This window comes from Cucumis sativus, chromosome 6 (assembly GCF_000004075.3).
Source record: "Cucumis sativus cultivar 9930 chromosome 6, Cucumber_9930_V3, whole genome shotgun sequence".
NCBI lineage: Eukaryota > Viridiplantae > Streptophyta > Magnoliopsida > Cucurbitales > Cucurbitaceae > Cucumis > Cucumis sativus.
The window spans coordinates 28,934,566-28,954,363 of record NC_026660.2 but is presented as its reverse complement, the minus strand read 5'-3'; the positions used below and the strand labels follow the sequence as shown (position 1 = coordinate 28,954,363).

General features: G+C 34.0%; 4 protein-coding genes and 1 long non-coding RNA gene across 8 annotated transcripts; 2 read left to right on the top strand and 3 right to left on the bottom strand.

Annotated features, from left to right (window-relative positions):
* Positions 1–251: 251 nt before the first annotated feature.
* LOC101212609 (lysine-specific demethylase JMJ25) lies at positions 252–5,823 on the bottom strand. Its single transcript, XM_004134688.3, has 12 exons — positions 5,016–5,823; positions 4,764–4,909; positions 3,829–3,934; positions 3,615–3,741; positions 3,453–3,513; positions 2,613–3,348; positions 2,170–2,499; positions 1,590–2,081; positions 1,444–1,516; positions 1,279–1,364; positions 652–771; positions 252–556 (listed from the first exon to the last, which is right to left on the bottom strand). Exons 1-12 carry the CDS (start codon positions 5,667–5,669, stop codon positions 470–472), a joined length of 3,018 nt encoding a protein of 1,005 aa, XP_004134736.1. The 5' UTR covers positions 5,670–5,823; the 3' UTR covers positions 252–469.
* Positions 5,824–7,325: 1,502 nt separating this feature from the next.
* On the bottom strand, positions 7,326–10,434 carry LOC101212844 (equilibrative nucleotide transporter 3). Its single transcript, XM_011659886.2, has 10 exons — positions 10,339–10,434; positions 9,762–9,815; positions 9,547–9,651; positions 9,125–9,280; positions 8,856–8,999; positions 8,656–8,761; positions 8,310–8,485; positions 8,083–8,228; positions 7,732–7,990; positions 7,326–7,608 (listed from the first exon to the last, which is right to left on the bottom strand). The coding sequence occupies exons 1-10, from the start codon at positions 10,417–10,419 to the stop codon at positions 7,498–7,500; spliced, it is 1,338 nt and encodes a 445-aa protein (XP_011658188.2). The 5' UTR covers positions 10,420–10,434; the 3' UTR covers positions 7,326–7,497.
* A 3,012-nt stretch (positions 10,435–13,446) lies between these two features.
* On the bottom strand, positions 13,447–14,201 carry LOC105435959 (equilibrative nucleotide transporter 3). Its single transcript, XM_011659879.2, has 3 exons — positions 14,063–14,201; positions 13,713–13,970; positions 13,447–13,588 (listed from the first exon to the last, which is right to left on the bottom strand). The coding sequence occupies exons 1-3, from the start codon at positions 14,063–14,065 to the stop codon at positions 13,478–13,480; spliced, it is 372 nt and encodes a 123-aa protein (XP_011658181.2). The 5' UTR covers positions 14,066–14,201; the 3' UTR covers positions 13,447–13,477.
* LOC116404469 lies at positions 13,801–14,353 on the top strand. The gene is made up of 2 exons (XR_004217313.1): positions 13,801–13,912; positions 14,022–14,353. It is a non-coding gene; the product is annotated as an uncharacterized LOC116404469 (long non-coding RNA).
* Positions 14,354–16,733: 2,380 nt separating this feature from the next.
* Positions 16,734–19,190, top strand: LOC101213084. Of its 4 annotated transcripts, none has more exons than XM_031886920.1 (3): positions 16,734–16,816; positions 17,567–17,853; positions 17,955–19,190. In XM_031886920.1, the coding sequence occupies exons 2-3, from the start codon at positions 17,598–17,600 to the stop codon at positions 18,986–18,988; spliced, it is 1,290 nt and encodes a 429-aa protein (XP_031742780.1). In that variant the 5' UTR covers positions 16,734–16,816; positions 17,567–17,597; the 3' UTR covers positions 18,989–19,190. The 4 variants fall into 4 exon arrangements, with proteins under 4 accessions (XP_031742780.1, XP_004134739.1, XP_004134740.1 ...); XM_004134691.3 differs by having other exon boundaries at positions 16,740–16,876; XM_004134692.3 differs by having other exon boundaries at positions 16,760–16,897.
* The last annotated feature ends 608 nt before the right edge of the window (positions 19,191–19,798 follow it).

Here is a 19,798-nt window from a genome sequence, read left to right as displayed (position 1 = left end):
AAACATGAATCAGCCTGGCTTCGCAATCCAAAATGCTGCAACCGAGAGCAACTTGCAAACCAGCAAAAGACGTGTATTTCAATTGTAATATACCAAGAAAATTAAGAGAGGTATAAAGCACATCAAATGAAATCAAAGTTGGGGCCACAACACCAAGACACAGTTGCAAAAGTTTCCCTGTTATTGTTATATAGAACTGAAGGATCCGTTAAAGTGTCTAAAAACATAAAAGAACTTTGAAACCACAAACATATGACTAACGTGAGGTGCAATTATGTATTCATCTTGAAACAGTCCCAGGAGATATTGAACAGCAGAATGCCAAAGAGATTTTATAAGTGTGTCAAATTGAGCATCAAATCAACCAATTCGATACATATTAGCCACCGACAACGGCAGAGAAAGAATGCTGAGAGCCAAGAAAAATAAAGGTAGGAAAAAATAAAAAAGAAAAAAGAACCTTACACAATCAATGGGATACTTCTTGCAATGCATTTGTAAGCTCCCGAACTTGTTTTATAGCTGCATCTATAGTATTGAGGGCCCTCTTTTTTACCTGCTTTCAAAACAAAGATGACCTTAAGACCACGCTGTTAACCAGTTAACAAAATGTATGTATGCATTTCCACTTAGGATGGTTGAGATTTTAACCTCTAATGTCTTCTCTTTTGCTATGTGGTTTTCTGGAAGTAGTCGAACCTCGTCGGTCAACTGGATACTTTCGCCAACACTTTCAGGTGAGATGAAATCTAATACCACGTGTACGCAAGACTGCAGTTCAAATATAAGATTCTATAATCTATTAGAAGATGTTGATTCTTTTTTCTACTCCAGAAACAAAATTAAGACAAGAAGGACATCAAAATAATTATTATTAAAGAAAAAAAAAGGGCTTAAAAATGATCCTACATGTTACCATTAGAGCCCCTCTCCATCTAGAAAAGCATTATACATCTATGTTTGCATAAGAGATAAATGTAAATAAAACACCGATATCAGAAAGGCTAAACCTTGCAGGATTATACATCTATGTTTGCATAAGAGATAAATATAAATAAAACACCGATATCAGAAAGGCTAAAGCTTGCAGGGGGGGACCAAACCAATAACTTTAACTTTATTCAAAGCTTTCTGTAGTGCTAGTAAGAACTCTATATGAATTCACGGGCTTTAAAGAAACAATGAATGTTTAGTAAGAAGGCCCTACAGAAGTTTAATCCTTAAGAAAAAAATAAACATTTGAAAAGAAATTTTTAAAGAATGCATTATTCTTAAGACCTTTCGATTCCGTATCTGGTATGGACATCCAGCAGGAATGATGACAGCTTCTCCAATGTTTTGCTCAAAAGTCCATGGTTCGATTTCTAACAGCACAAAGTATAAAATACTCCATCAGAATCCAACAGAAACACAGTATGGACAAACAATCTAAACAATACGTACGAAACTCCTCCTTCAGCCTCAATTTGTGGGCTTCATCAAGGAAAAAACTCTGGTCTAGAATTGGATGCACAACCTGCAAGAGATTCACTAAGTGATTAGTCAACCAACACATGCAAACATGGGGTAATACATGTTTCTGGGCTTACGTGCTTATGAATGAACTCATCAGAATGCTTCCGAAGGTACTCTGATAGCCTAGGAACATCTTGCCTCCGAAAGATATCCCATTGGGCACCACAAGACTTCGAAGATTTATTTCCAACAACAAGACATGATTCTATTTGTTCCCTAAATTTTGTTTGAGGTCCAGTTGTCTCACTAATTTGGGAAGATTTGCATTCGAACATTAATGGTTCAGGATCCGAGTCACATGCACTGTCAGAGGTCATACTAGGGCGTTTAATGCCCTGAGCAAACACTTGATCAGTGGATGCAGAGAAAGAGGGTACTTTTGCAAACTTCTTACAAAAGGGTGTTTCATTGCCAGCTTTACAAGATTCCACTTCCTCCACACTCGAATGATTAGTAGAGGTATTGGAGGACTCACCTAGAGCCCTTTGCCTTTGAAGCAAGTTGATAACTTTTGTAAGTTGTTCTGTTGAAACAGGGACGTCTGTACTGTGGACCAAAATGTTAATCTGCCATACAAATGCTGAATTAACAGCCCATCTGATATTTGAATGAAAGTTATCACTCTAATTATTGATTGATAAGAAATAAGCATACCACATCATACGAGTCATAACATAATCTGGAGACAGAGTCAGCCAAAACATGATCTTCAGAACATCCATAGGCAAGATAGACACATGGACCCATGTCAGGCTTTGCAATTTCCTGTGGTAACTTTGCAGCTAGATTTAGAAGACCAGACATGGGGTTCATGTATTCTTGAAGTGGTAGAATTCGAATTATTTCAGCGTAATGAGCTGGAAACTGCTCTTGAAACAAATGGGAAGAAAGCCAACCTTTTAATTTTAACATGTTGTTAAAAGTGTTTGTGCGTGTCCGTCCCTTTAGAGAACCCATAAAATACTGCCTAATGCCAATTTCTACCTGCATGAAGAATTCAAAGGTCACCGTCACATACAAAGGAACTTGCAAACAAGATAGAATCTTCTAGAACCAACAAAAAAAAAAATCAACAAAGTTCGGTAAAGAGTGCTGACCTCACACCAGTCCATGTTACAAGAAGCTTCTGGGAGGCTCGTACTATTTTCGAATCTAGAAATGGTTCTCTCAAGGTAGGTACAAAACATCACTACCGGATCCCAAGTCAGATCTGAATTTTCCAGTACATCACGTACAATTACTGGATGACCTTTAACCCAGTGCCTCTGAAAGTGTTCAAGGTCATCAAGACGGATGTCAAGAAGGCTGGGATAATACAAATAGTTATCATTTGAATCCTCTCGAACGGCCACTTTCTGGAACTCTTCAGTTTCATCAACATCACGATCCTCACCAAAGCACAAAGTACAGTGTGACGATGCATCAACAGACTCTGGAAAATCATAGCTGCATACTATTTCTTCTGCACTCGCTTCAAGTTCCTTTGTCCAACTTAATGGAAAAATACATCTCAACTCAAGAAGGCTATTATCACTGCAGCTGCCACATTCATTTGACGGACAAGAAAAATGTCTAACACTATTATGAACTCTTCCTTTATGCAATGACTTAGAAGAAGGAAGCCAAGTACCAGGATTTAACTTCTTGTTTTTCACAAGTTTCTTTTTATCAGCCAGACAGGTTTTTTTTCCATTAAGATATTTCGGAATGGACATGTTACAAACTCCACTAGAATCCTCAAGAAAAATATTACGGCAGCAACTTAAGCAGAGATTATAAGAACAACTTGGGCAACTTCTGTAGAGATCCGCAATAATAGTTTTGCAGTTATTGCTGTACATCAATTTCACAACCAATCATAAAGAAGACAACAAGGAAATCAAACATTGAAAAGAAGTGTAACAAGTACTAATGTTCCAGAATATGAAGCAGCATACCAACAATGTTCAAGACTGCCAAATTCATCCTGCTTGATATCAACTTCAGAAAGTTCTATCCCTGTTGCATACAAGAAATTCAGAAAGGGAAAACAAATAACAAATTCAGATTTAAATCAATATTAATAATATAACACCAAAAGTTGATGAATCTAATACCACCTTTTACTATAGCCTCTGTTTCTAGCTCAGCGTGCTTCTCTGTGTTTATTTGTTTGAGTATAGGGAGAAGAACACAAATCAGATAGTGGAAACGTAGAATTTTTCCAACGCCATCTCCCAAAAAATCCTGAAAAAATTCATATATCTGATGAGCACCGACATTCAACTTTGCAAGAACCATGGTCTAAACAAAAATAAGCCTTTCATATCAGACCTTACATTCTGTGTGTAAAGATTGATACACTGAGCAGTCCTTACAGTTGCAAATCCCACGGCAGACAGGGCATGCCCTTTTCACTTCGTCTGGTGTATCGAAGTACCTGAATCATCATAAACGTGAGTTAAAGAATCATCTCATCTCAACAAATGGTAAGGGTGAAAAGTATATTAGAATCTCAAAATCAATGGACAATGAGTGGAGTAGCACATCTATCTTATTGAGAGCGGGTAGTCTCTTGATTTTTCCAACGTGGGATTCTCATCGTGCCCCTCAAGATGGTGCCTCTTTTAGGTCCACAGTTCTTAATCAAATCTTAAATTTTTTTATTCAACCTAATACCATTTGGCTTTTATGAGATCTAATATCATATTAGATAACATGAGGTCCATCCCAAAATCAATTGACAATAGAAGGAGTAGCTCACCTATCTCATTAAGAATGTAAGGCCATCCAAGGTGGGATTCTCAACAAAGTAAAGTTCATAGTGTGGAACATAAAGATGTTTCTCGTTTCATCAGCGTACTAACAAAAGTTTAGCTTCGGGTTGTTCTTTCGATGCAATGCACTATAATCTGAATTTTGTGTAAGTTTTCCCAAGAAAGCGATTTACCTCAAGTTGACAAATTTCATATATTATAACTATGGGATATAAAATTTACTCCTCGAGGGAGAGGAAAATCCAATAAAAGAAAAGTACGATCTACCAGCTTCAAAAGGATCGCTTTCTGTAAAACATAGAAGTGTTGATAAGGAGATAGGTCCAAGCGTTTGTATCAACCAATCTAAGCAACTTAACTACCTCAAACAAATCTTTTTTTACATTCTAATACTTCAATAATGCCTACTCTGATTAAACCAATCAACATCTGATTAACAGTTAGTGATCATCGATGGATTAGGCCGAGTTGAACAAAATGCCCAACACTTACCTCTCTCTGATGCAGTCTATGCAGAAGAAGGTTTTTTGACAACTTGAACACTGAGTTAAGCTCCATGAAGTACTTTTCTGACACCCATGACATTTCTTCCTCTTACATTTTCTCGATTTGCCCACATTACGCCCATATGGTAGAACCTATGGGGGAAAAAACCAAACAACTAAATAGAAGAAACTAATGAAATCAACAAATTGAATCTCCAATCAAACCATATGAGTGGAACACAGAAACGGATAGCTTTACCTGCAAGTCTCCAACTGGAAGAATATTGACATTCTTGGAACGAAATCGCCGTTGCTGAATCGGTCTGGATTCTGCCCCAATCTTGGTTCCGCAAGAAGAACCTTCATTGCCAGATTGAAGAGGGGATGGAGAAGGAGAAATTGCCATAAGTCCATTAGGCAATTGCCTCGTCATTTCCTTATCACTGTTCTCCTCCAACTCAATTTCATTCCCCGTGTTCTTCATCCTCTTTCTAGCCTTCTCAACATCCTTCTTCTTTCTTCTCTTCTCCACTTCCCTTCGCAGCACCATCTTAATCAACTCAAACTGCATATTCCCTTTCTTCATCTTCATTCTATTTAGCATCCCATCCAATGCGACCGAAGCCCCACCTAATTTCTTCCTCTTCATTAGTTTTGCCAGTGTTGCCGCTTTCGGAGACGCCCTAATTACGACGTTTTCAACATTCGAATCTGTATCAATCGATTTTCTGTTCGTCCTTTGAAGTTTGAGAGAATCAGGAACTTTCTCCTTACACTGACGATGGCGGCCTTGAAGATAGTGAATTTCACAGAGCTTTAGATTATCCATCACTCTTCTTTTGCAGCGCCATTGCTTCCCATCAGTCCTCTTGCACCGCAAATGGTCTGGAAGTGCTTCGTCTTCTTCTTCCATTATCCCTCCGAAAAAAGATCAAATTTTCTTGGAGAAGACAATCAGATGAACAAAACCCAGAACCCAAAAAATCCCAAATCTCTGCAGCAGAGAAAAAATGCAGTAGAAAAGGTGAAAAAGAGGAAGAACGAGAGGCGTTAAAATATAATGAACATTTATTAGGGAAAAAACGAAACAGAGAGAGTCCCAAAAGGAAGGAAGTGGCACATTCGTAATAACCGGAAACCCCAAATCTTGATTTTGTAACAGATTAGGATCAAATTACTGAAACTAATTACGATTTTCATTTCAAGATTGAGATGTTTATCATCTTCTCATAAACCTTCACTAATTCATACCAAAATATAACCAGTAATCTCATATCAGTCCCTCCCTCCACTCCATCCAAAATCAACCCTAAGCTTTCTAAATTATATTTTTATTTTAAAAAGAAAAAAAAATCAACAATCTTCTGCTGTTTTTTTTCTTTTTTTGGAATCCTAATTTTCTTCAATGCATTTACTATTTTTTCTCGTGTCCATTACAAATACAATGATGTTATTTTACTGATAATTTTATTTGGTTGGAGAGGAGTATAAACAGAATTTTGGTGTAGAAGATGGCTACTGTCATACATTGAGTAATATGTCTCCTCTTTTTTCATTTTCAAAAATAAAAAACCCATCAGTTGAATTTTGTAATCTTTTATTTTCTGTTTAAATGGTAAATGAAAACAATAATTTCTTTATGAAAAGAAATGGTTTCTTATCGTTTTAGGTTGCAGAAAAAGTATGTGATTGGTTTACTTAAAGTAAAACTGATATGATATGTAGAAGACTTTTAAAATATCAACTTGGTTAAAAAACTGTAGTGGTTTTATCGACAAAGTTTCCTATATGTTAAGAAATTTTAATGGATTGAGTTTAGATTGAAAGGAAATGGAGTTCAATTTGTGAAAACGTTCATGTGTTTATGCTTCTACCAGTCCATGCCGACCATTAGCACTTGTGGATTGTGATATATTGTACGTCTCCAAAATTTATTACTTCCAATTATTATTATTATTATTGTTTTTTAGGACACAGATTTTTCTTTTAAACAAGAGACTCATTGTCCTATGTGCATAGAAACAGTGAATAACATTAAATTTTTCTCTCATTTAATTCTCTTTTCTTCATTTATCTCTTCCTCTTTAACCAAGAAACACCCCAATGGGCCAAAAATTCTTAATATTATCAATTCGCATAAAATCATTTATCAGATATAAATAATTATTGTTGGCATTGATGAGAAACACTTGCAGAATCATATGAATTTTGATATTTCCCAGAGCCCATTTTATTTTGAGACGGGCCTAGTAGTAATGAGTTATAGACTAGAAAAATTGTATCATTTCGATTCGTAGGTGGGAACCAAGCCCAATAGGCCCGGAAATCAACGATCGGTCCAATCACTTTTTGAACTTGGAAAAGTCCTCAAAGTTTTGTTAAACCCCTTAAAAGAAAATATAAAGACGGAAATGTGTGCATTATAAAAAGAGGGAAGAAATGAAAACTTAGACCTAAAAGATAGAGACAAAAAATGTATTTCCCTAAAACTAAATAATGAACTAATATATATTGTATAAACAAAACTATTATTTAAACTTTGAAAGCTTAAAATATATATATAGTAATAAAAATGAAAGAAGCAAAAAGGGTTGGATTGAACTTCAATAGCATTCTAAAATTCAACTGGTTTAATTACAATTAGGAAAAGCACAAGATTTGAATAATGATAACATCTATCGATTGTTTAAAATCTAAAATATCTCCACTCGAGGTTCATGAAGCGAATTTTAACTTATGCTTCAAAAGCTTCCATTTCCTATGATCCACAGCCAATCAAGAGCAACTCCAGTAAAAATGCCTCCTAAAAGGAACATTACAAGCAAATTCCCCAATGCATTCTGCTCAGGTGCCTTCAAAACAATCAAATTATATATCAGATTCACCACAAAATGAATGATCTTACTTCTTATGTGCATATGTTTTTAATATAAAGTTAAGTATGTTAAGATATTTGCTGCAGGCCTTCAACTGACCTTGTAGCCTTTAGGTGCTGCAGTAAAGACACAAACTGTAAGGTGGCCATTGCTCAATCCCAAGAATGAAACGAGCAAGATCATCCACCCCTGATCACCATACTTTGCTGTGAAGTAAAATGCAGGGATTAGTAGGAAACGGCTTAGAATCGCAATCAACAGGCCCTTCCTCGACTCCAACTTGAGCCAGTTGATGAGAGGTACATATCTGCCTACCAGATCCCAGACGTTGTACATTGCTATTAAAACAAGTGGATACCTGAAATATCAGCAGCAGGAGACATTTGACATAAGTTTAGTTATTTTTCAGAGAATTCAAGGTTTGTAAATCTAATTCTCAAGAGTACCTACCATGAACCCAATTGGTGTTCTCCAGTATTTTCATACAAGAAGCCAGGAAAGATTGACAACGTGAGAACATATATCAGAAACACGCCAAAAAGATAGTCTGCGTTCTTCTGAAATAGTTGCTTTTTGCCAAGTAGTTCGGTTTTGTCCTATGGAGATCAAAAAACAACTTTGAATCAAGATTTTCTTTTGCCAATATAATCGAAAGAACATAGTGAATGTTGTCATACTTCTTGGTTTGATTGAATTTGGATGCCTGCAGCAGCAAGGTCAGATGACACGGTTTTCGATCCTTCGGAAGCTGCCTTCTTACGGTAGAACTTCACTAGCGGGATTTTAGGGAAGACTATCGCATAGAGAATAACGCAGAGGAATTCGAAAGCAGCAGATATCGCTAAAAATAGAACTGCATAAAATAGTATAGAAGAAGTTGAACTGTTGTTAGCAAGAGGCCCGAGGCTATATTTTGAACTTTTACAAGTTTAAAGGAACTGATCTCAAAGTACAGGCTACGTGATGCTTATTCCACAATTTATATGCTTTGAGAGGTTGAATAATTAAAGGAAATTTACTTACTAGTCCCTTTACGAAGACCGCTATGAAAGTCCTCAAAGGCAGCTTTTGTTATTAGCCTCAACCCAGAGGTGAGAGCTCCTGAGGCAGCCAATCCAGCCATAAAAGACTGCAGTGAGAAAAGAATTGCATACATAAGTAGGTACAAAATCAAATCTTTACCCCCTCGCCCCATAAAGAGAAAAAAAAGATAAGAAAAAGACCTGGATGAATTCAGGACACATCAAAGAGAGATCTCCAACCATCCCACCTTGCACGAAGGCATCAGCAACTCCAAAGGAACCAACAATGACACACAAAGCAATATATGGTCCAATTCCTCCTTTTCCAGAGGTGACCAAATCCAACTATTGTAAAATGTAAGAATAGAATCAGCATTTAGTGTTTTTTAACTTGCTGAAAATAAGAAACAGAGTACTACTACAAATCATGTACACATATGCATCTCTAAAAAGTAGTGACTGTTACTTACAACTATGAGCAACAAAGTACTTATGAAGAAGAGACTATATCCACGTATGTTTCTCCGTCGTGTGTCGATCTTTGCTTCATGATATGCTAGAATTGCAATCGTTCCAAATGCAAATGGTTGATACACAAGAGTGAGTACTCTCGATGGATGATAGTGCTTCAAAATTTCAAAAAAGTAGAGGATTATAATTCTTTAGCTAAAATAAACTTGAAAAAACACAAATCACTCAAATGGTTGTCATGTAATCATTAAAGTTCAGAAATCAGTGTTGAAAAACATGAAAGTTTTTTATCTCTCAAAGTTCGGAAATATTTTACTCTACAAAGCTAAAAGAAAACAACACAAATCACTCATATAACACAATATATGACAGTCAGTGTTTAAAATACATAAAGCATAGTCCTAAGGTTGATTATAATTACCGGAAACAATTGATAATAGTAATCTGAAATAGTTAGCATACTATTCCAAGAAACAAGGGAACCCAAACCAAGAACCCAGCAAACTGCGAGAGCTGTGAACTTCCCCTGCTCAAAAAGTCAAATAAAAATCATCAAACAACTTATCTTAAAAAAAAAAAAGAGCTATTCTTTGATTAATTAAGCATAAACATGAGAACAAAGGAATAAGCACAAACCTCAGTCCTTGCTGGAGCCCCAGATTCTTCAGTAGCACCATTCATGGTAGATCCCTATTCCCAAACAATAAAACAAAGTATCTTAAAAAAAATGATGAAACCACTACGACAGAGAGTTGTAGAAATTTGATGTTCTTATATGCAAAGTATGATTTAGAAGGAGAGGGAGTGTGAACGGCATCATTAAATACACAGATTGGAGAAGAGAAAGAATGAGCTGTAAAAAAAGAATCTACACAAATTTGGCGAAATTTTAGCAGAAAAATAATTAAGGGCGCTGGTGATTTCCATAACTGGTAAGAGTTTTACCACAAGTTAAACCAAAAACATTTGATCACACAGCTCGAGATTTTTGTTTTGGAAACAGAGAGAGCAAAAACAACCCAACAAACTACTCCAACACCTTTTCAACACGGATGAGAGGGAGGTCAGAGTCGAGAAAAACGGCTTTCCCCATCAAAGAAAAATGACAAATCACAATGAAGCTTTTCTATTCGGGAGAATACATCAAAACATGATTTGGCAGATGGGTATTTCAAAATGGGTTATCAAAGAAAGAAAAATGAAGTGAAGATACCCGAGAGAATCCACAATTTCGAGGAGGAAAACGAGGAGTACAAAGACAAATACATGAACGATTAAAATAAGAGGAAAACATGTGAATACACAAACAAATTATTAAATAATAAGAAACGTGATAAATAAATTAATTCAGTAAACAGAGTGAGAAACGTATGAGAGAGAGTCAACGCACACCTTAGCTAATGAAATTCAAAGCTGGTAGTATGAATGCGAGGAAGAAGAAGGCGAATAATGGGAATATAAACAAGACTGAAAAGAAAAAAGAAAAAAAGATTAATGGGTTGGAAGCAGAAGTGAAATATGAAAAGTGGGAAAGATAATAGCGACAGATTTGGGATTGTATAATTTCATAAAGCACAAACCTAAAGATATGGAGTCAAACTGGAATGGGGTTCCATCGTCTAATTGGAGCCAGAGATAGCGTCGTTTAATTGAAATTTCCTTTTCCGGCAATAAAAGAGAAAAGAGAAAAAAGGTATTTGTTTTATCAAACTTTGCTTGTGAAGAAGAGAGCTACAATTTTTCCAATTTATTATTTCAATGCTCTATCGAATATATCCTCTAGAAACGAGAGATCTTCTCCCACATCTTATTTACTTATTCATTCATTTTGTCTATTAATAATGTGTAAGCCAGTGGATGGTAGAATATTCAAACCAACAAAAACTAACTTCGGTCCTTATATATTTTTGTTAAATTTTAAATCTGCTCATCAAACTTAATTTTCAACTAAATATGATTTGTGAATAACTTTTCAAAATAATGCTAAAAATGTTTGTATATAAACAAAACAAAATTTGAAACTCAATGTTAGGATTTATTAAATGTTCAAAATCAAAATTAGGTTGGGCAATAACAAGGATTTGGAAAATGTCTTTAAACCAAAACAACCTACTAAACGTGACTTGTTTGGCTAAGGAGGCTAATCAATATAATAATGAGAATGTGAAGTAGACAATGATAAAGCATCGGAGTTAGCTTCACGCAACTTTTTCAAATGGCTTGGGAACAATAAAACTATGTTTGACATTTTTACCACAACTTAAACTTATTCGGTAAAACACCTTTTTTTTTTTAATCAAAATACTATATTGTTTTTTTCTCCATTTAATTTTAGTGTCATGGAAACTTTTTGATCTAATTTTATGCGCCATTTCATAAAGAACTTTACACCTTGTACCAAAAATGCCTATAAATTTCACCTTATTTTTTTCTTCTAAATAAATTACGAGAATAATAAATAAATATTGTAGAAGTAGTTTTTTTCTTCCTATTTATGTGGTGAAATTTTAGAAACCCATGATTTAATAAGAAATTATCACATACTTTCCTTTAAAGGTTGAATTTTGAAATCATCCTAGGAATGTTAAAGAAGGGTAAATGTTTATCAAACTTTTGGAATGTTTAACTCAAGGGTAGAGGTGTACCTAAATTTTAACTAATTTTAAAAATAAAATTTAGTTTTTAGATACATAGTATATCGTACTTATTTGATTTAATTTTTACCTCTTAAAAAAAATTCGCTTTAAAAAATAGTCCTACTTGCATTTTCTTTTTAAGTTTGCAAGTTTCTTTTAAAACACATGTAACGTTGAAACAAGAAAACCCTTCACCAATAGTTTATAAGTTTTTAGGGTTAGGATATTGGTACCGTCGGTTTTGGTTTGTTTTAATAAACTTTTTCTTCTTTAAAATAAATAAATTAACTTTCATTTTTACAAAATCGAAGTTAAAATGGAAACACACCAAAAATAGATAATCGAGATGATGGGTCCAATTATAGCTTCATCCAATTATAATTTGATTATGATTTAAATTTGAGTTAAATTTTAATTTGGATGGTTTTCATTTTTTTTTTAATAAGTTCTAAAGTTCAACAATATTTGATTAATGTTGGGCTGTCTTTTCAAAACTTTTAAAATATAAATGTATTGTTCTTTGTTTTGAAAAATTTACATAGCATTCATTCATTTTTTATTTTTGGTATACCTCCCTTTTAGTTCTTATGTAGTTGATGACATCACTAGCTCGTCATCATATATATTATATCATATTATTCATGTCAATTACTAATTAGGGTGCTTATTTTTCTTCCATTTTCAAAATATGCTGACTAAACTTTATAAAAAGTTAATTTTAAAAGTTTGGAAAATAAAATAGAATATACTTAATTAAAAATGCAGTCATAGAATAGCGTCTGATCAACTTTATATATATATATATATATATTTGTTAGTACAGATAAAAAAAAGAGGAACATTATTTGGCTGTTACCAAATGCGTGGGAATACAATTAAATAATGAGTGATCCTTCAAATTCCAAGATAGATAGACTTTCTAACAACTTTTTTGCATAAACAATAACGTGAGGAATTGTCAAAACAAATTAGAATTTTTGATTAAATCCTATCCTAACACACTTTTATTGCATGAATGCTCAATTATGTTAAAATATACCATATCTTAGTAAAAAGTTTATATATAAAATATTTATAACATATACTCAAACCTTAAATATTATATTAATGATAAATATATATATTTCAAATTTTATTTATTAATCGTCTCGCATTTTCTAAATTTTAAAATTAGTAAATTTAAAAGTTGATAACTCCTTGATAGTCGTCTGATAGTCGTATGGTATGACCAATTATTTTTCATATTCGTAATATGGAAAAAAAATATGTGTTATGAGCTATTTTTTTAAAAATATTTTTGTTATCTTATACAATTTATCAATTGTAAATATATATCACATATATACCATGGTTTACTTTTAGTTTAATAACATATTTCATTTTTTTCGTTAGTGAATTTAACTAGAAAACTTAATACTTATTTAGATTGATTCCAGAAAAAAAATATTTAAAAAAAAAAATCATTTTTAGTTAAACTGTTTTGATAAAGTAGTTTAAAATATATTGCATACATATCGTAAGAAAATAAACATAGTTATGGCTAAACTGAAACATAGTTAAAAACGAGTACCCAAACACCACATATATCTATTGAGAAACCATCAAATAAATCTATAGACATTTGATTTTAAATTCTGAAGCTTTTGATTTTAAACCTGCATGCCGAAAGTCTCCTGAAAGCTTTCCATATCTCCACCCCGATTTTTCACTTATGCTTCAAAAGCTTCCATTTCCTATGATCCACAGCCAATCAAGAGAAACTCCAGTAAAAATGCCTCCTACAAGGAAAATTACAAGCAAATTCCCCAATGCATTCTGCTCAGGTGCCTTCAAAAGAACCAAATTGTATATCAGATTCCCCACAAAATGAATGATCTTACTTCTTATATGCATATGTTTTTTAATATATAGTTAAGTAAGTTAAGATATTCGCTGCGGGCCTTCAATTGACCTTGTAGCCTTTAGGTGCTGCGCTAAAGACACAGATTGCAAGGTGGCCATTGCTCAATCCCAAGAATGAAGTGAGCAAGATCATCCACCCTTGATCTCCGTACTTTGCTGTGAAGTAAAATGCGGGGATTAGTAGGAAACGTCTTAGAATCGCAATCAACAGACCCTTCCTAGACTCCAACTTGAGGCAGTTGATGAGAGGTACATATCTGCCTACCAGATCCCCGACATTGTACATTGCTATTAAAACAAGTGGATCCTGAAATATCAGCAGCAGAAGACATTTGACATAAATTTTGTTATTTTTCAGAGAATTCAAGGTTTGTAAATCTAATTCTCAAGAGTATCTACCATGAACCCAATTGGTGTTCTCCAGTATTTTCATACAAGAAGCCAGGAAAGATTGACAATGTGAGAACATATATCAGAAACACGCCAAAAAGATAGTCTGCGTTCTTCCGAAATAATTGCTTTTTGCCGAGTAGTTCGGTTTTGTCCTACGGAGATCAAAAAACAACTTTATCAATCAGAATCAAAATTTTCTTTTGCTAATATAATTGAAAGAACATAGTGAATGTTGTCATACTTCTTGGTTTGATTGAATTTGGATGCCTGCAGCAGCAAATGAGAATTCACAATGAATCTTTTCTCTTCAGGAGAATGCATCAAAACATGATTCGGCAGATGGAGAAGAAAAGTTTTCTTCCATTTTCAAATTTTGTTGACTAAAACATTTAATTTAAAATGTTTGGAAAATAAAATAGAATACAGTTCAATTAAAAATCGAGTCATAAAATAGGTAAGAGGTAAGAGAATATGGGCTTTCATTATTGGGCCTTGGATCTCCCAGTGGCCAGTCGCACAGAGTCAGAGATTTGCATTTGCGTTGTGGTTTCGAAATACAAAGAGTGGGGAGGGGCCCAGTTAAATGCACATAATTGATCATTTGGGGTTTCGTCGTAAATCAAAATGGCATTTAGTGAAGAAAAAGGTTGTTTTGGTTATTAAGAAAAGGGCATATTGTCCAAAGATTGAAGATTCGGAAGGCTGGGAAAGAGTGCAAATACTAACTTACATAATGTCATTTTCCCTCCCAACCACACACATCCAAACCAACAACTCATAACTCATTCCTCCCATTCAAATATTAAATACATTTGCCTATCGCTTATCTTCTTCCTACTACTTGCTTTTCATAAAATACAATCAATTGCCTCTTTTAAATAACTTCAATCATTGCTGCAAAACTCGCTTTTGTTCTTCCCTTCTTCTAACTCATCATGCTTTCTACCTAATACATCGTCCCATTCGCTTTCATTGCTATTTCATTTATTAAATTGCTCAAACTTAACTAAACAGTTGTATGAAATTAAGGATAAATATGTTTAATTTTAAAATAATAGTAAATGAAGTAATTATCTAATACACGGACTAATTTTATTATATTAAACATATTTTCGACTCTTTTCATAAGTCAAATGTCTTAATATAATCGTGATGTCATTTTCTTTATTAAAGAAAAAGAAACTTGTGGTTTTCATCAATTTAGTTTTTTTTTTCTAATTTTGAATGTAAAATTATTTTGTGAGACTACATTACACGATTCTTTTTCTTTTTGAAAAGAACGTTACATGAATATTTAGTAATATGAAAAAGAAATTCAATAAAAAAATATATAAATGAAATAATATTAAATTACAACTTGTTTTGTTTTTCAACGAGCATCTAATCGTTGTAAATTTTAAATTTATAGTATATCTAATTTAGCATTATAAATATTAACAATTTTCACTTGATTAGAATCTCAAAAAAAAATTTAGACGTTATATTCTTAATTTTTTAAATTATTTTTTACACTAATTAAAAAAAGAAAGCAGTAAGTTAATAATTGAAATTTAATAAGAATAAACTATCCAATTAGGAGAAGGATTTGTGTTGATTGGAAGGCATCAAATTCACACCAAAACTGAATATTTTCCATCATCATTATGAATTAATTATTGTATTGCGTCATCATCCACTTAAATATAAAAGGAAGAGACAGTGATTTATTAGGAAAAACAATAGACTAATTTATAACAAATGGATTCAACTTTGTAGTTTGTATTTAGAATGCCTCTAAACTTTCTAAATAATCTTAAACTTAACAAATTTTTAAATACTTTAATTAAACTAATTTTTACACCGAACTTTTTATCACTCAAAATGAAAAACCAAAATTTTGAATTAAAATCCCAATGCAAATCTACATCGTCAATATTTCTATCAATAATTTCATATTTTTATAGATATGATATTGATAAAATGAGTGAATCAATATTTTTATTAGATGGTATGAAAATTCATAAATCATATAAAATAAATATCAAAATGACTTTATTATAAATAATAAACATGTATACTTATTTTGAAATAATAAAATATATTTTTGTTGACATATTAGTCTATGTATGATTTTAACTCAAAAATTTAAGTTGAGATGATTTAAAAAATTTTGAATTTGGAACTAAATTAATTAATATTGAACAAACATTTTCATTCAAATTTGAATACAATTGAAAAAAAATGAGAATAAAAAACAACGAAAGAAAGACCCCTCCGGAATCCGCAAACAATAATTCGGATTATGAGAATTAGAAAGAAAAAAAAACAATAAAAATCTGCTGGGTCAAGTGGTGCGCAAAACGAACCGTTTCAGGAGATTAATATATATATACACACGTGTATATTTGCACAGCAGAAAAGAGTTCAGGTGCGGGCGCTCGTACGGGTTTGCCATGTGGGAAGGCTGATCAAGTGGCGTGGAAAGAAAGAGAACCACGTGGACAGTGGGGCCCAAATCCAGATGTCAGTGATTATTGGTGGGGCGGCAATTTGAACGGCGTATGTTAGAACACCCGTTGGTGGATAGGCCACCACGTCGCATATTATAATTAGTTGAAAAGGCGTGGGCCCTGTGGGTTCCACTCTAACTCAAGATTATGAAAATGAAATTAATTATTTCCCCTTTTTTTTTTAATCCAAAAGAAAAGAAAGAAAGAAAGAAGGAAAAGTATGAAACAAATTTAAAGCCTGAAATGTACGCTATATGGAAAAAATAGAAAGGTGAACTCAACTCACCACCCTCCTCTTCTTCTTCCTTTTCTATTCAGTGTTCAACTTCAAGTAATTCCCTTCTTATTTTTGGTATTTCATTTACTTCTTTTCTTTTTTCTCTTAATTAATTCTTTCCTATTTTCAACCATTTCTTTGGCAATCAATTACAGTATTATACGGTTTTTTTCTTTCTTTCTTTGCATGTCATATTGTTTCTTGGGATTGGTTAGACTGCGGTGGAGACTGGAGATACAATTGTTCCTCTTACTTGATATTTCCTTTATTTATAATTATTTTCCAATTTACTCTTCAGATGACATCTAAATTTGCATAAAGACGTGCTGTTCTTTTTTTTTTCTTTTTTTTTTTTTTTTGAGTTGAGGAACTGTTCTATGGTTGCAATTATATTTTGGAAAAATAAATGGACGATTGAGAAAAGATGGAACGATCTTTGGTTTGTTTTATAAAATAATTATTAAAAAAAAAAAAACTGAAGGAAGATAAAAAAAGATGGATCTTATAAGGATGGCTGTTTGCAGCGTGAAAAAGAACAGAAAAGCAAACAAATTAATGATCGTTTATGAGAATTTATGAATTTGAATTGTGGGGTTAATATATGTGGTTTGTACTCAGTAATTTTACTATCATAATTCACCTTTGTAAACATAAATCCAACCATATAATTTTCAAATACAAAAACCAAGAAATTCCCTCAATTGGGAGTGTATTAGAGTTTCATCTATTTTCTTGATCTTGTAGGAGTGTTTCTGGTTAGTCTTGAAGCTTGAAAATGGCGTCAATTCATCCGTCGGAGCTTGACTCCAACGCCACCGACTCAGTAGCGTCGTCGCCGAGATCCGACCACCACTTTAACTTATCTAACGACCCACATGCTCGAGTTCGATTCATGTGCAGCTTCGGTGGCAATATCTTACCCCGACCGCACGATAATCAACTCCGATACGTCGGTGGCGAGACTCGCATTGTTGCTGTTCAACGCTCCACCACTTTCTCCCACTTCCTTGCCAAACTCGCTAAGATCACTGGCAAGTTTAACTTCGATGCCCTGTTTTTTCATTGAAATTTGGGGGTTTATGAATTGATTCTTGTTCCGAAAAGGGGAATTGAATTTGTTTATTTTGTTTAGGTACAATTAACATGAGCATAAAGTACCAGCTTCCCAATGAAGATCTCGACGCCTTGATTTCAGTGTCAACAGACGAGGATGTGGAAAATATGATGGACGAGTACGACCGGCTTGTACAGAATCACAATCCGAAATCGGCGAGGCTCCGATTGTTTCTGTTTCCTAGAGGGGAAGATTCCAGAGCCAGTAGTATTAATTCCCTGCTCGGCGGTTCTACAAATCGGGATCACTGGTTCCTTGACGCTCTCAACGGCGGCGCTCCAGTGCCAGAGCTTGAGCGTGGTCGGTCGGAAGTTTCATCCATCGTCTCTGAAGTACCGGACTATTTGTTTGGTCTGGACAATCAGGACGATACTTCGACTCATTCACGAGAACCCAAATCGAAGAGCCGATTTAATTTGAATCCGTCTGAGAATGTTTCGGTTTCGGATCCTGGATCGCCTTCCCCTATTTTGCCGTCAGCGACTTGTGTGACTTCGATGCCCAATCTTCCCCCAGTTAAAACCCGTCCCGATACGCCGTCGCCGAGGTCAGAGCCGGTGGATAAAACGCCGGAGAATTGTGAACCTCCGGCTATACCGTTCTCTCAACCGCCCGGGTATCCGAATAATCCGATGATGCATTATTTCCCGGGAACAAATTATCCGGGTCACCACCAACAGGTTGTATACGTTCTTCCCGGACAGATTCCGCCTGGAAATGTTCCGGTCCAGCATATTCCGATCCAGACTCAGCCGTCGTACGTTCAACAATTCCAACCGGTAGGTGGAGGTCAAGTGCCCTTAACATATCACCACCCAGTTACGATGGGCGGTCAAGTGTACGGCGGAGGAATGGGTCCGGTAAGTGGTTACGATCCACAGGCGGAGGTGGCGAGGATGGCTGCTGATGGGGTAAGTCAGCAGATGTATTATGGAGTCCAAAATGCTACGAGGGCTCCCCCATATGCGATGGGTATGATGGGAGGTCCGGTGGCGGAAGAAGTACGGGGAAGTGGATCGGAAACAAGAACAGGTAGCAGAGTATCGCCATAGCAATAGCAAGAGAAGGTTGAAAGTGAATATGATTTTGGTTGCGCAATTTGATTAAAATTGGGATTTGTAATTAGTGGTTAATTTTGGGTGTTGGTTGGTTGATTAAACGGTGTAATCATACTCTAAAATCTGTGTTTTGAAGATGCAAATACAATATTCTTACTTCTACTTTTTATAAATAAATAACTCATTTTCTTATCAACTGCTCTTCAAAATATAAATTACTTTCATTCCATATTTAACTATACAAACATATTGCTTTTTCTTTAATTGCTTTCCTTTGATGCATGGATTTGAAAAATCAAACTTATTACAGGGAGGAGTAAGGTGAGTTGAGTTATACTCATTTTTAGTCTAATTTATAATTTGATTATGATTTAGTCTATATCATTGACGATTTATTTCCGTAAAGCAACAAAATGATTAACATGACATTATTATTAAACTAAACTAGCATGATGTAACAAGAAAACAAAAAAAAAAATGAAATTAGATATACTAAATTAGATTTAAAAAAAGTAGTGTCATATTAGTCTTTCATTAATAATAATCTGAAAGAAAAATTATCTACCAACTCAATTATGATTACATTGTTGATGATTTTTTAAAATAAACAATAACAAAGAAAAATAGTACTTTCATTTAGAAAAAAGCATAGTCAACCTGTTTTTATAAGTCTTGTTATACTAAGTTCATTCGATTAACTCTTTTATCTTAACTTTAGCCTGTATTGGTAGCATTTGAACATAAGCTTTCTTGACCCCTCATCTCACATGTATTATAATAATAAATACAGTAGATTGTTAGGTT